Here is a 15,790-nt window from a genome sequence, read left to right on the forward strand (position 1 = left end):
ACACACACACACACACATACACACACACACACACACACACACACACACACACACACACACACACACACACACACACACACAAACAAACAAACACGCACACACAGTGTCACAAACAGGGAAACACAGATGGGGAATTTATTGGATGATTTCTTTAAATAGTTTTCGTTTCCTAAAGACTGAATGTTTGACCTTCTGAGTGACGCCTGTTCTTATAAAAAATATATATTTTGCTTTTAAAAAAAGCAAAAAGCAAAAAAAAATAAAACTGAATTTCAGTTTATGTTAACGGGGAAAAACACTTAAAAATAAGTTTAACAGTTAAAAAAGCAGAAAATGTTTACACTTTTCTCTCTCAAACGGATTATTTCCTCGCTGCTCATCTTTTTTTACCTTGTGAGAAAACTTTCTTTAAAACGTTTATTTGGACACAAACAACTTTAAAATTAAATTAAAAAATATTTTTCACTGCAAAAAAAAATAAGACAAGAAAAAAAAACAATCCCGCAGTGTTTCTACTTGAAATACTTTGAAATAAAAACACTGAAAGCATTTTTTTAAATGAGTAAACGGGAAGAAATGGAGAAAAGAACTAAATCTGTTTCTGTTGGTCTAAAAAATGATCCTGAAGAAAACTGTTGAAAGTTTTTTTCTCTCGTATTTTTTTAAAATTTTAATTTAAGTATATATTTATCTAGAATTATTAGAATTATTGCTTGTTTATTTTATTTTATTTTAGTGTGGCCAAATGATAGCAAATATTCTGTTCTGTAAGAAATGAACAAAATAAATAAATTCAATATTTAATGTGTCTGTTGGTCATAAAAATGACCTCAAATTTAATTCGAAAAGGTGTTTTTAATTGTCGGTCTATTTTAAAAAAAAATGTATATATATATATATTTTTTTTTTGTTGTTGTTTTTTTTGAGGTTTTATGTCAGGGGATCTTCTCTTCTGTTAAACATGAATAAATAAAAAAAAAACATGTTTAAAAAAAAGGAGAAAAATAAGATTTCAGGGCTGTTTAAGACGTGACTGACTTCTTCAGATAAAAAATTAAAATATATTGAATGTAATTTCACAAAAAAAGGGAAGAAATAAACACTAAATCTGTTAAAACACAGTTTGGGGTTGTTGTTTTTTTTGCCGTTTTTTCAACTTTAAAATTGTAATTTGTGAGCAAATAAACGTTTTAAACTAAATCTGTTGGACCACCAACATCAAACGCTTCAGTGCTTCAACAACTGAACCAACGAAAACCCAAACGGATGAACCGGTTCCCATCCTGACTGGAACGTTTCCGTTCAAAATCACCTGCTGCTTCACCGATAAAACAACATTTTAAACGTTTCGTGTCTGACTGAGATCTGGCCGGCTGCCAGCGCCGACGGGACCAGAAACAGTCTCACCTCGACTCGTCTGCAGTCTGAAGAGAATAATTCAGCTTAAACTTTCTCCTCTAGTGACCAACCAACACGGAAACAAGAACCCAAACACGCTGGAAGTCACAGAAACTCTCGAATGATTCACAAATAAATTACTGGCATCTCTCCCCGTAACAACCTGCTGGTTTTAGTCTGTTTTCTGCTGGTTTCCTGATTCTTTAATGTGATTATTGAATCATTTTCTTTGTCATAAATGGTGATAAACTTAAAAAGTGTAATAATAGCTGCTAAAATAAAAAAATGAATGACTTGATAAGGAAATTAATATGCCATTAAATTAACCAAAATGTAGGTATTAGTTATTTAATAAAATGGGACGAGTTGATATTTTTGTTTATTTTTTAAACTTATCTATATATATTATTAATTAATTAATTATATTCTAATAAATATTTTTACTTTCCTTAATCTCTGTTTTATTTTCTTGATAAATTTCTTATTTACAATGATTTTAATTTATTATTTACACATGGATTAAATCCCATATTTATTCACTTTACTTTCCTGTTTAAATGTATCTTTAATTAATTTAATTAAATATATACATTTTTGCATTTATTTGTTATGTTAATTTATTTAAACATTATTTTATTGATGTATTTCTATTTCATGATGTAAATAATAATAATAATAATAATAATACATCTAAAAACATTTTACATAAAAAAGTGTTTATTTAAAAGACAAAATTAAATAGGAAAGTAAATAAATAAAGGTATCAATAAAAAGTAAATTTTATTTACTTGCCAACAGCGATTTCTACATTATTTCTGTTACATTTAACGGCATATTAATTTATCGACTCTATTGACAAAATGAAGAATCGAGAGAATAACGAGCAGAAAAGAACCAAATGTTTTGTCTCTGGTCTCCAACATCGTTCTTTAGAAAAGAGAGAAAACTTGTTTATTCTCTCAGTTTTAATCTTCAGGGCCATTAATTATTATTGTTCATTTCTCTCTCTCTTCACGGCCTCTAAAATCACTGAATGCACCAACTGGAAACTAAAACATCTCCAGAACTTTTTTTTCTCCAAACTTTTACTTTCTTCTTCACCAGTGAAAAGTAGAAACCGGGACTTCTGAATTCAGCTTTCTAAAAGATTTTAACCAAAAATCAAACATTTAAATGTTACATTTAAAATAAAATATAAAATATTTGTTCAAATATAAAAACACAAACCTCTTTTCTTCTTTGTTTTATCTGAATCATTTTCATATAATGTGTTTCATCGGAACATTTCCTATAATAAACTGAATTTTTTTCTGCTTTTCATCCTGTTAATTCAGAAATAAAAAACGACGGATTTCCGCTTTTTGAAAAGTTCATTTGCAAAAACAGATTGGATTTATTTTGCTAAATAATGTTGTTGTTGTTGTTGTTGTTAAAATTATCATTTTTTTCTGTTTTTGCAAATTAATTTTCCATTTTAAATCAAACGAAACAAATTATTATTTTTTAATATAGAAAAATTTGAAGTTTAGAAATTTGGCTTCAGTTTTCCAGTTTTCTATGATTAATGACTGAAATATAGAATTTTCATTAAAGGGACGGTTGTTTCCTTAGATTGAGATTAAAAACAGGATTTTGAAGGTTCGGGTCGGGACACGAGACATTTCATAAACACATGCAGATTAATTTCACAAGCTGTTGTTCAAAAACTCACTTCAGGCTTCAAACTCGTACAAGCGGATTGTTTTTCTTCTCTCGTCGTAAATATACTGTATTTATTTATTTATTAAAAGATATTATCTGAGGAATTATATACATACAGATTTAGACCACTTTGGATTAAAAAATAAAACTTCTTTATAGTCAGAATAATATTAATATTCATAATAATAATAAAAATATGAGACGCTGCTCTGGGAGAGGGGGCGGGGCTACGGGCTGTCAATCACAGTGACTGGGGTTAAAGGGCAATCCCGCCAATCAGAAAAAAAAAAAACTGCATCTGGGACATTTTTGTAGAAAACGATGAGACAAAAGTTGATGGTTTGTTTGGAGGAGAAACGCTGCAGTTATTGATCGATATCAACCATCGATCAGTCAGGAAATCAACAAATAATGCAGAAAAATGTGGGAATAACTTTGGGTTTTGGACCAATAAGACATTTAAAGACATCACCTTGGACTTAAAAATCAGTTTCTGACACATTATAGACCAAACAATTCATTAATTAACCCTGACAGTCGTTTTTAAAGCAGAAAAAGCTGCTTTAACTTAATGTTTTTTTCTGTTTTTATCATATTAAACTGAATATCTTTGCGGTTTTTGGGGTAAAAACCAAAAAAAAAAACCCAAGACATTTAAAGATTTCACCCTCAACTCCCTGAAAAAATGTCAGAATATTCTGTTTCAAGCATCTCAAATCTTAAAATCAAAGATTTTTATATGATATTTCATCTAAATATCTGTTAAGACATTTAAATATATTATTTTGGGACTTTGAGATAGTGGGATGGACATTTTCTTTCTGTTTCTGTGTCTATTTTATAGACAAAGCGATTAATCGGGAGAAAATAATTTGCAGAATGATTGATAATGAAAATAATCTTTAGTTGAAACCGACGAGTTTAAAAAATGTCCATTTTTCTGTTTTCTGACATTTTTTTTACATCTCGAAATTTACGTCTTCAAAGTCCAAAACCCAAAATTATTCACTTCTATTCAAAACTAAAAACAGACATTTTTCTGTATTTTCTTTCTTCTTTTTTTTTTATTTTTTAGACAAAACAACGATCAATAAATATAGAAAATAACTGGCAGATCAGGTGATAATAACAATAACTGTTAGTTGCAGCCCTTCATTAAAATAATTTTGAGATTTTGGCACTTTTGTGTTTTTGGGGAAATTTCTTTTGTAACAACAGATGAAATATGAAGGTAAATATTGGTGGAATTGCCCTTTAAGAACTCGACCTGAAGGACAATAAAGCTGAAGCGCACACACACACACACACACACACACACACACACACACACACACACACACACACACACACACACACACACACACTTTCAGATTTTGAGAGAAGCCTGCATGTGATTTCTTCGTCCCGCCTGCTGCCGCCTCATTCACACTCACATTCAGTTTCATCATTTAAATGCATATTTTTCTACTAAAAATGCAGCCGAGCGTTTTTCTCTGATGACAAACAAATGTTTTCTCCGTTCGAGGGAATGTGGACGAGACTGAAACAAGATGCTGAGAGAGAGCGAGAGCGAGAGAGAGAGAGAGAGAGCGAGATTACAAGTGGAGGAGAGGCTCTCTCCCTAACCCTAATCCTAAAAGAGAGAGCGAGAGAGAGAGCGCGAGCAAGAGAGAGAGAGCGAGAGAGATATTGAGCCAGAGCGTGAGAAAGCGAGAGTGAGAGGCAAGAGAGTGAGAGAGCGAGAGAGATATCACAAGTGAAAGAGAGGCTCTCTCCGTAACCCTAACCCTAAAAGAGAGAGCACGAGAGAGAGCGCGAACAAGAGAGAGAGAGAGAGAGAGAGATGCTTAATTTCAAGCATAATTAAGTTTTTCTTCACTTCGTCTCTGTTATTTTTATTTTATCGGCTGCCGCTCTGTGAAACACGTTGAGACTCTAAAAACTGAGAAACGGAGAAACTAAAACATGATCTGATGATCTGTGATCAGTTCGGACGCTGATTTTATTCTTTTTGATCCGCTGGACGCTGCAGATGTTCGTGGCTTACGATAAAAGTGTCAGACAATCAAATATGATGCAAGAAGTTAACAATCAGTTTTGGTGATTCAGGTAGAAAAAGTTCAACTCGACTTGTGACTAAAAATCTGATTTTTGAGCCACCAAAGTGTCATTACGTAAGTGTAAAAATAAACTTAATTTATTGTAACAGATATATATATATATATATTTTATCTTGACGTGGAGCAATTCATAAATATATTTCAACGTGCAGCAGGTTTACACCATGTTGAATAAAACTTTTTGAACTGAAATTTTGAACCTATCTACTTTCCAAACAAACAAACAAGAAAAATTAAATATATATAAAAAATATATTATATTGTGAAGAAAAAAGTTATTTTTCTTCTTCTTCTTCATAAAAAATATAATAAATAACAAAATATATATTTTATTACATTTTAAAATAGTGTTTTATATTTTGTTTTTATTTATTTACCATTTACAGTTTTTCTTTTTACAGATTTTTAAAAAATACAATTTTCAATTTAATTAAATTATTTTTTATAAGTCTCTTATATTTATTATTAATTATTTTTATTTAAAGGGTATTTATTACTTCCCATATATTGTTGTCATATTATTTTATCATTTATTAATCAAGGTCTCTCTATATTGACTGGGTTCTGATGCCAGTAAAATGATTTCATGATTGTACAAGAGACAATAAACCTCTTAAATATTGAATATCATCTCACGATGTCTTTAAAAACATCTTGGAGGTCAAATTTAGTTTGTTTTCGATCATTTCTGCACGTTTTTATCACCCAAATCACCAAAACTGATAATAAAAAAAAAAAGCATCAGACATGAATCGACTCATCACAGTTTCTTTGACTTGTTGATCAAATAAATCTGGACGTTTCAATCGTCTGTCTGCAGATGATTGACAGCTCAACAACTTCTCAGCTGCCAGAGGAATAAAGTAATTTTGATTTGATTGATTGATTGATTGATTGATTGATTGCGTCCTGACGTGATCACAGATCACCTAAAGCAGCAGCAGGTCCTGAACCTCTCAGATACGTTCAGCTTTGATCAGTTTGGTCGGAGGAGAACTTTTACAAATATAGAGAGCTCTAAGTCATGGCTGAGTTCCTGTCAACGTGGCTGAAGAAGCAGAAAAGGAGGTTAATCCTGAACTAACGGGGTCGAGGGGGAGGGCGAGGGGCGTGAGGGGGGGGGGTGCATAATAACTCTTTTCCTCCGAAGCGTTGCTGGTTTTTACAGACGGTTTCTTTACATAAAGCCGAGCGCCTTGTTTCCTGCGTGTTTGCATTGACGCAAGTGCATTTTCATGGACATGCAGATAAGACTGGAACAAGCTAATGCCGACAGAGAGAGAGAGAGAGAGAGAGAGAGAGAGAGAGAGAGAGAGAGAGAGAGAGAGAGAGAGAGAGAGAAGCGTCTTCTGGACGAGCGTGTTGAAGCGAGAGCGTTTTTCAGTGAAGTGCGTTGGACGGAGAACTCCCCCGCTTCAGTTCGGACACTAATCTCCTCTCACCGAGGCGTCCAGACTCTCCGGGAGGTTGAGTCCAAACCTCGCGCTGCAGACCGTCCTGCTGGGGGGCGCGGCGGGCGGCCACGCGGCGCCGACCCCGGCCCTCTCTCCGGCTGGCCGTGTCCTCGGCGCCGGTTCCAACCGGCTCCCGGAGCGCGGAGGGCATGCGGGGGGGGGGGGGGGGGGGGGTCACTTCAGCCGGTCCGATCGGAAGGAGTCCTCCACGGCCGGGTCGGCCAGCATCAGGTCCCCGTCCAGCATGTCCAGAGCCAGCGGGTCCATCCGCAGCGGGTCGTCCAGGGAGAAGGGGTCCATCTCGAAGCCGGGGACGTGGGACAGGGCGCTGGCGATCTCTTTAGACAGGCCGGGGGGGGAGTCGCCTGCAGGAGGAAGAAGAAGAAGAAGAAGATTTATTAATCCCACAATCGGGAAATTCAACCTCTGCATTTAACCCTTTATCCTTTTTTACACACAAGTGAACACACCATGCAAGGAGCAGTGGGCAGCACATTACTGCGCCCGGGGAGCTGTGTGGGGGGGTTAGGTGCCTTGCTCAAGGGCACTTCAGTCCTAGACCTGTCAGTACCGGGATTCAAACCGGCGACTCTCCCATTACAAGCCCGATTCCTAACCTCTAGGCCACGTTACAACCACACTGATAAAAAGGTCTAAAAACCAGATCAAACAGTAAATCTGAGGGAAATGATCTTGCTGCATGAACAGATAATTTACCTTGACAAGATTTCCTAAATTAAGATTATTAAATCTAGAAATAAGCATGTTGAACACTTAAAATAAGAAATTAACTCTTAAAACAAGATAAATTATCAAACACTTCTAAATCTAAATTACACAAAATGACAAAAATCTGTCATAAAATTACAGAAAAATACACAAAATGACCAAAAATAGGCATAAAATGACCTCCCCACACTGCAAAAAAGGTGTTTAGTCTAAAAACAAGATAAAACAGTAAATCTGAGGGAAATGATCTTTCTGCATGGACAGATAATTTACCTTGACAAGATTTCCAAAATTAAGATTGTTAAATCTAGAAATAAACATGTTGAACACTTAAAATAAGAGATTTACTCTTAAAAGAAGATAAATGATCTAACACTTCTAAATCTAAAGTTGTTTTTATCTTGGTAAGAAACAAATAATTGTCAGGTCACTCTGCTCGGGCCATAATTTCCTTTCTTTAAAAGGTATTTTCCTTTAATTAATTTCTCAGATGTATTTTTGCCACCACAGTGTTCCTGCGTTCATTAATATATTAATTTGAATCAGATTTCTTCTTCCCTTCCTGTTAAATGAGCCTCTCATGTGTTAGTGTGGTGGTCGTGAGGAAGATAACGGACCGGTGAGGATGATGTTGGGCACGTTGTGGCGTCCGTCCCCGCCGCCGTAGTTCTGGTTCTGGTTGTTGAGGAGCTGCTGGTCCCCGGGGTCCTGCAGGTCCAGGTGGCCCCGGGTGTTGGAGGGGAACTGGTTCTTGTCGGTGGTGCTGCAGCTCAGACCGCCGTGGTTCAGGGACAGACAGTCGGCCTGGTGCTCCGCAGAGAACTGGAGCACCACAGAACAGACAGAACCAACAGAGTTCACAGACAGAACCAACAGAGTTCACAGACAGAACCAACAGCGTTACGTAAGGGAGCAGGAATATTAATCTAAAAACATCTGATATAATAACAGGAAATCAGAGAAAAAAACAGGAACGTTTTACTGCACAATAAAGAACTTTATAAAATAGAAATATCAAATAATTTAGAATTTTCTCAATTACAATGCATTTACTATATTTATTTTAATCCGGGGAAATTATACTTTAATCTTTATCCTATTTAAAATATTTTTATTTTATTTTGGCAGCGTCCGTCTTCCGTACAAAAACGTAAGAAAAAGGAGCTGCCTTCCTCTGAAGCGTGAACATTTAAAAATGACCATTTGTTTGTTATTCACAGTTTATGATGACATCACGTGGTGGTTACCTGCTGGTTGGATTTCCCCGTCAGCTGCAGGCTCAGGTACGGGTCGTCCAGCAGGGAGCTGAACAAGGCATCCTGGGAAAAAACACGCAAAATAAAGTCACTTTAACATTTATCACTGACTGAAAACACTGCAAAGGATTCTGCTGATAACAGTTTGTGTCAGAGACTGAAACAGATTAAAGTCCATCGAACTTCTGCTCAAAGAAAACAAACAATAAAGGTTTTATCACTTTGGTTCATGAAGCAACACATGAAATCTGCTGTGGAAGTTCAGGACAAAACGTGATCGACTGATTTTTAATGATTTATCCTTTTATCTCAGGTCACAATTCTCTTAAAACAGAGAGGAGGAGGAGGAGGAGGAGAGAGAGAGAGAGGAGGAGGAGGAGAGAGAGGAGGAAGAGGAGGAGAGAGAGAGGAGGAGGAGGAGAGAGAGGAAAAGGAGGAGGAAGAAGAGAGAGGAGGAAGAGGAGGAGGAGAGAGAGGAAGAGGAGGAGGAAGAAGGGAGAGGAGGAGGAGGAGGAGGAGAGAGAGAGGAGGAGGAGGAGGAGGAAGAGAGAGGAGGAAGAGGAGGAGGAAGAAGAGAGAGGAGGAGGAGGAGGAGAGAGAGGAAGAGGAGGAGGAGGAGGAGGAGGAAGAAGAGAGAGGAGGAAGAGAGAGAGGAAGAGGAGGAAGAAGAGGAGGAGAGAGAGGAAGAGGAGGAGAGAGAGGAAGAGGAGGAGGAGGAGGAGAGGAAGAGGAGGAGGAAAGAGAAGAAGAGGAGGAGGAGGAGGAGGAAGAAAAGAGAGAGGAGGAGGATGAAGAGGAGGATGAAGAAGAGTAGGAGAGAGACACAGTATGAGGAGGAGCAAGAGGAGGAGGAGAAGGAGGAGAAGGAAGAGGAGGAGGAGGTGGAGAGAGAGAAGAGGAGGAGGAGGAAGGGGAGGAGGAGGAGAATGAGGAGAAGGAGGAGAAGGAGAGATATGTGATTGACTGATCGTCACAATCAGGTGACAATTCTCTTAAAAAATAAATCTGAGGGAAATGTCCTTATTCTCAGAGAATAAACAGTTAGAACGTTCCTCCAGACAAACGTTACAAAAACAAAAACAGATCGATCATATCTGTCATCTGACATTTACTCCTGCTTCTCCTGCTTCTCCTGGTGTCTCCTAGTGTGTGTGTGTGTGTGTGTGTGACTCACGTTGTAGAGGTCCAGGCTGTGGCTGATCTGCTGCAGCTGAGGGAGTCCAGCTCGGTTCTGCTCCTCCTGCTGCTCCTCCTCCTGCTTCACCTGCTGACACTGAGACGAGCTCACACACTGATCCATCACACGCTCGTTCTTTATCAGCTGGGAGGAGGTCACCGGCTGCCCCATGGGCCTCTGGGGAGGAGAAGCAGCAGGAGGAGGAGGAGGAGGAGGAGGGGAGGGGGAGAGGAGGAGGAGCAGCAGGAGGAGGAGAGGGAGAGGGAGAGAGAGAGAGGAGGAGGAGAAACAAACTGTTAACACTCTGAGCTGAATATAAATATTTAAACCTCCTTGTCCCAGAATCCAGTTCACCACATGTGACACCATTCAGCCACTAGGTGGAGCTTTCTCTCTACATTTTGAATCAAACTTCAAAGTAAATCTGCTTCATCCAACTCATCATCATCATCATCAGTCCAACCGGCTCCACTGAGTCGGCTTGGACCTCGTTAACACTCATTAATACTCGTTAACACTCGTTAATACCCTGTTAATACTCGTTAACACCTGTTAATACTCGTTAACAGCTGTTAATACTCGTTAATACCTGTTAATACTTGTTAACAGCCGTTAATACTCGTTAACATCTGTTAATACTCGTTAACACCCGTTAATACTCGTTAACACTTGTTAATACCCTGTTAATACCCTGTTAATACTCGTTAACACTTGTTAATACCCTGTTAATAGCCTGTTAATACTCGTTAACACCCGTTAATACTCATTAACACCCGTTAATACTCGTTAACACTTGTTAATACTTGTTAACACTCATTAATACTCGTTAACACTTGTTAACACCCTGTTAATACCTTGTTATTACTTGTTTATACTTGTTAACACTCGTTAATACCCCGTTAACACTCGTTAATCTCCTCTGCAGCGACCTACCAATGCAAAGTGCTGCTGCATGTGCTGGTTGTGTGAGTTGCGGAGGTTCTGCAGGTGGAGCTGCTGCTGCTGCTGCTGCTGCTGTTGTTGCTGCTGCTGCTGCTGTTGCTGCTGCTGCTGCTGCTGCTGCTGCTGGAGGCGGTGCAGCTGCTGGTGGAGGTGCTGCTGGCTCATCTGGGGGGGCTGCTGGCCGGGCTGGGAGCCCTGCAGGCCGGGGTGGGGCTGGTGGGAGCCGGGCTGGTGCTGGTGGGACTGGCTGAGGGGGTACGGGGGGAGTCTCTGGTCCAGGGGCAGCTTACTGGTGTCCAGAGGGACGCCCTGTTAGAGAGGAGGAGGAGCAGGAGGAGGAGGAGGAGGAGGAGAGGGGCGGGGTAGGATGTTAGCAGTTAGCAGGATTCTTCAGCTACAAACATGAAATGTGAAGGAGGATTCACACTTAATCTCTGGAGCTCCCTAAATCCCTCAAAAACAATCAAGATGAAGTCTGATGCATTAGTAGAACTACTGCTACCAGACAAAATATCAGACTGTGAAAATGTTCTTTCTTAGTTTGTCTTTCTGTCTGTCAGGCCTGGAATATTGTCATTTCAGGGGCAAGTTTAAACACATGCAAATACGGAAAAACACAAGCAAACTGAGAAAACATCTTCATTAATTTGACAACACAAGAGCAGCATTTAGAAAACGCTGCAGAGACCACAACACAACAGAGGACACTTAAAAGTGATGCACACGTCTGGACACAGCTATAACGTTATAATGTGAAATTACCCTGTTGTAAGACGAAATATACACTCAGATCTGCGCTCGTTTCTACGCTCGCTTGATAAATGAGGGCCAATGAGTCCACAAGAGTCTCAGCTTTACACTCAGACCCCATTTATGCAGCTCACAGACTGTTTAGGACCCCAGGATGCACAAAGACTCACACACAAGAGGACACAATAACACATTTACTGCCTTTCTCCTGGAACGTTATTGTGGTTGGTACCAATGAATTAGAGGACCCAGAATGGAGCCCTGCGGAACTCCGCATGTCATTTTCTCGCTATCTTCATGAGAAAACCTGTATGATTTCTACCGCAAACTACATTTGATTTGCATAAGTGGGCATGTCTTTAAAGAGGAGACTTGTGGGTACAAATAGAACACATTTATATTTAGATATCTTGAGGTCAGAGGTCAAGAGTCTCAGCTTTACACTCAGACCCCATTTATGCAGCTCACAGACTGTTTAGGGACCCCAGGATGCACATATTTATTCGGATATACAATAGGGCACATTTAAATGCACAAGAAAACCCGCATTGTTTCTGTCTCAAAATGCATGAGGTTAGTGTAAAGCGGGCATGACTATAAAGAGGAGACTTGTGGTTTCCCATAGAAGTGATTATCCTGGATCAAAAAATGCTCACAGCAGTGAAACGCTACTACGGGGACGAACATCATCACACAAGAGTCTCAGCTTTACACTCAGACCCCATTTATGCAGCTCACAGACTGTTGAGGGACCCCAGGACGCACAAAGACTCACACACAATAAGACAGAATAATGCATGAGGAAAAAATGTGTTTTTTTGTCTGTGATCAGCATAAAGTGGGCATGTCTGTAAAGAGGAGCCTCGTGGGGAAACATCGAACACATTTTCATTCAGAAGTCTGGGTTGATGTGTGTTGTTACCTGTGTGATGGAGGAGAGGGTGGGGGAGATGGTGGGGGAGAACTGTTTGGAGTGGTGCCTCCGGGACTCGCCCCCCATGGGCAGGATGAGCGGGGAGAGCTGCGCCCGTCGCCGCGGCGACGTGCTGAGCGCCGTCTGGCCCTGCCCGGCCAGCAGCGGCGAGTAGGAGGAGGTGCAGGAGCCGGCGCTGTAGCCGGGGTTACCACTGGACACCGACTGGAGGGAGGAGTTACTGAGGGAGGAGTGCAGCGATTGGCTGCTGAGGGAGGGGGAGGAGCTGAGGGAGGACTGCAGCGACGGGTTGCTGAGCGACGAGTGCAGGGAGGCGGAGCTCAGGGAGTTGGAGAAGGAGTGGCTGCTGAGCGACGACTGGATGTTGGGGTTGCTTAGCGATGACTGCAGGGAGGGGTTACTGAGCGTGCTCTGTAGGGACGCCAGGAGTCCTGAGGAGGAGAAACAACACTTCTGTCACCGTCAGAGAAAAAACAGAAACCAATAAATAGTTCAAGAACACAGGAAACACATTCTGGCTCAGTTCTTGTGTAATGTGTGTTTTTTTGTAACACTGCAATTTCAATTTACAATAATATTATGTTACTTTCTTTCAGTTCTACTAGGCTAATGTTATGACCAACTTGAGACCATTGAGAGGTTGTGTTCATTCTTGTGCTCATTTTTTCTGTTTGTGTTGATGCCTGTTGTCTTTGTTGTTGTATTTCTGTAAATTGTTGAGTGTTTTGTTCTGTAATGTACTTTAGGACCCCCCTCGAAAACGAGAGGATACCCCTCAAGGGTTTTATCCTACTCAATAACATTTCTGAATGAATGTGAGGATGAAAACTATTTTCATTTCAAGTTTAGTGTCTGAAAATAGCCACACATTTCAAATATTCGACGTGAAATGAAGTGATTTTTATTATTCATGTTCCTGGTGGAAGCATTTGTCTCACATGATTTGATCAAAGACCTTTTGGAAGTTTGGAAATCTGGTGATATTTATGTTTTTACATAAGCTGGCTACTATAAATTATGTTGTTTTGGAGATTTATTTTTAAAAGAAAAAACACTGGCAGGCTTTGGGGTTCAGAGGGTTAATTTATATTTAATGTTTTAGATTTTTCTGAAGGTTTTATATGTAAAATACCAGAATATAACCTGAAATGTCCCATTATAAAAAGGTCCAAAGTGTCGACGTAAAGTGTAAATATATTCAGTTTACAATGATATTTGACAGGAAAAACAGCATTAAAGAAGGTGAAAGGAGGAGGAGGAGGAGCAGGAGCAGGAGGAGGAGCTCTCAGTGTCATTCACCATAATGTTTCAACTATGATTAATGTCACAATGTGAAAACAGAAACATTACTGATTATGTAAATGAAAATGAATGTTGTTGTGTTGTGGAGATAAAGTGTTGATGTGAATGTTTTCTCTCTCTCTGAGGCTTCAGACGTTCAGGGAACCAGCTGCTCCCCAGGAGATCTCAGCAGGAGAAAACACCAGCTCCCTCCCCAAACACTCCTCCTCCTCCTCCTCTTCCTCTTCAAATAAATAACTAAATGAAGGAATGAATTTAAAAATTCATAAAAAGGTGAATAAATGTAGAAATAAATAAATACATGTAGGAATAGATATGTAAATAAATGTAGAAATAAATAAATAAATCAATATATAAATGAATAAAGGTAGAAATAAATGACTAAATGTAACAATAGTTATATACATTCATAAAAAAAAGTGAATGTAGAAAATAAATATATAAATGTAGGAATAATTATATAAATTCATAAAAAAGTGAATGTAAAAAAAAAAAAAATATATATATATATATAAAAATGTAGAAATAAATAACTAAATGTAGGAATATATATATAAATTCATAAAAAGGTGAATAAATGTAGAAATAAATAAATAAATGTAGGAATAAATAAATAAATATAGAAATTAATAAATATAGAAATAAATAAGTAAATGTAGGAATAACTATATAAATTCATAAAAAAGTGAATAAATGTAAAAAAAAATATATATATATATAAATGTAGAAATAAATAACTAAATGTGGGAATAAATGTATTCATTCATAAAACAAGTGAATAAATGTAGAAATCAATATATAAATGTAGGAATAATTATATAATTCACAAAAAAGTGAATAAATGTAGAAATGAATAAATAAATGTGGAAATGTCAAAATAAATGTGGAAATGACTAAATAAATAAATGAAAACTTAGAAATAAATGAATAAATAAATACAGAAATATTTGTTTTTTAAGTGTATTACATGTAAAAAAAAAAAAAAAAATTAAGTTAACATGTATTTTTTGTATTTATTTATGTATTTATTCACTTTTTATGTATGTATTTATCTATTTATTTACAGCTATGTCACAGTGTTTTTCTAGTTTTTCTGACATGTGTTCTGATAAGTTTTTTTAAGCTCTGTATATCTTTATGATCCATAACAACACGACAAGTTTAACTCTGAAGTAACAAAGTGAAGCGTTCGTCTCGGGGCTCCAGGTGAGACTGCGTCCGTCTGGTTTTACGCCTGGTTTTTACCGGCGTGGCGAGGATCGGGCCTCGGGGTCGGAGGTCGAGCTGACAGCAGCTTCCTGCCGCGGTCACCAAACTAACGGTGAGATACGGAGACATTTTCCGACTTCACTTCCGCCCACAAAAAAACCCCTCGGTCGCCTCTGAGAGGCTAAATTTAGAGCTGGGCCTCGTACATCCCCTGCTTTAATCTCATCTCTGTCACCCACAGACTTCCTCTGCTCACTTTCACATGACTCACGACTCTCTGATCCACTCAAACACTGAAACACATATATAGATATATAAAAACATACAGAAAATATTATGGCATTAAATGTGCTAAAAATAAGATTAAAAATAAATCTAGGCATTAAATAATGGACAAAAATTCAGATTTTTGTTTTAATTTCCTTCCTTATTACTTTCTCATTTAATTTATTTTATTCTTTTATTACTTTTTATTACTTTTAATCATTTTTATTTAATTTTTTTAAATTTTAATTTTTTTTAAATACATTTATTTATTTCCGGTTTTATTTCACCTTTGCATCTCCCCTGTATTTATTTCCCCATACTTGTTTATTTATTTCTGTATTATTTTATTTATACATTTCTTCTTCATTATGCATGCTTTTCATCGTTTTTTTAAATAAATTAATATATAAATATTTAATAAAAGTAAATAAATAAAAAGCTAAATTAAATATGAAAGTACTTAAATAGCGGAATTAATGCAGAGGTAATCAAAGTAGGAAGCAACCTAAAACAGAAGTATTAATTAATGTCACATTTTATCAATTTATGCC

At 37.8% G+C, this 15,790-nt stretch overlaps 1 protein-coding gene across 1 annotated transcript in view; it reads right to left on the reverse strand.

Moving 5' to 3' along the window:
* Positions 1-5,587: 5,587 nt before the first annotated feature.
* The window catches only part of LOC131975704 (CREB-regulated transcription coactivator 2), a gene marked incomplete at its 5' end in the record, with an annotated part of 29,986 nt that continues 19,783 nt past the window's right edge, over positions 5,588-15,790 (reverse strand). Inside the window, 6 exons of the mRNA XM_059338442.1 lie at positions 5,588-7,038; positions 8,020-8,224; positions 8,650-8,721; positions 9,833-10,012; positions 10,769-11,086; positions 12,450-12,892. Coding sequence (XP_059194425.1) covers positions 6,848-7,038; positions 8,020-8,224; positions 8,650-8,721; positions 9,833-10,012; positions 10,769-11,086; positions 12,450-12,892 — 1,409 coding nt within the window. The remainder of the gene's footprint in view (positions 7,039-8,019; positions 8,225-8,649; positions 8,722-9,832; positions 10,013-10,768; positions 11,087-12,449; positions 12,893-15,790) is intronic.

The sequence above is a fragment of the Centropristis striata genome, chromosome 8 (assembly GCF_030273125.1).
Source record: "Centropristis striata isolate RG_2023a ecotype Rhode Island chromosome 8, C.striata_1.0, whole genome shotgun sequence".
NCBI lineage: Eukaryota > Metazoa > Chordata > Actinopteri > Perciformes > Serranidae > Centropristis > Centropristis striata.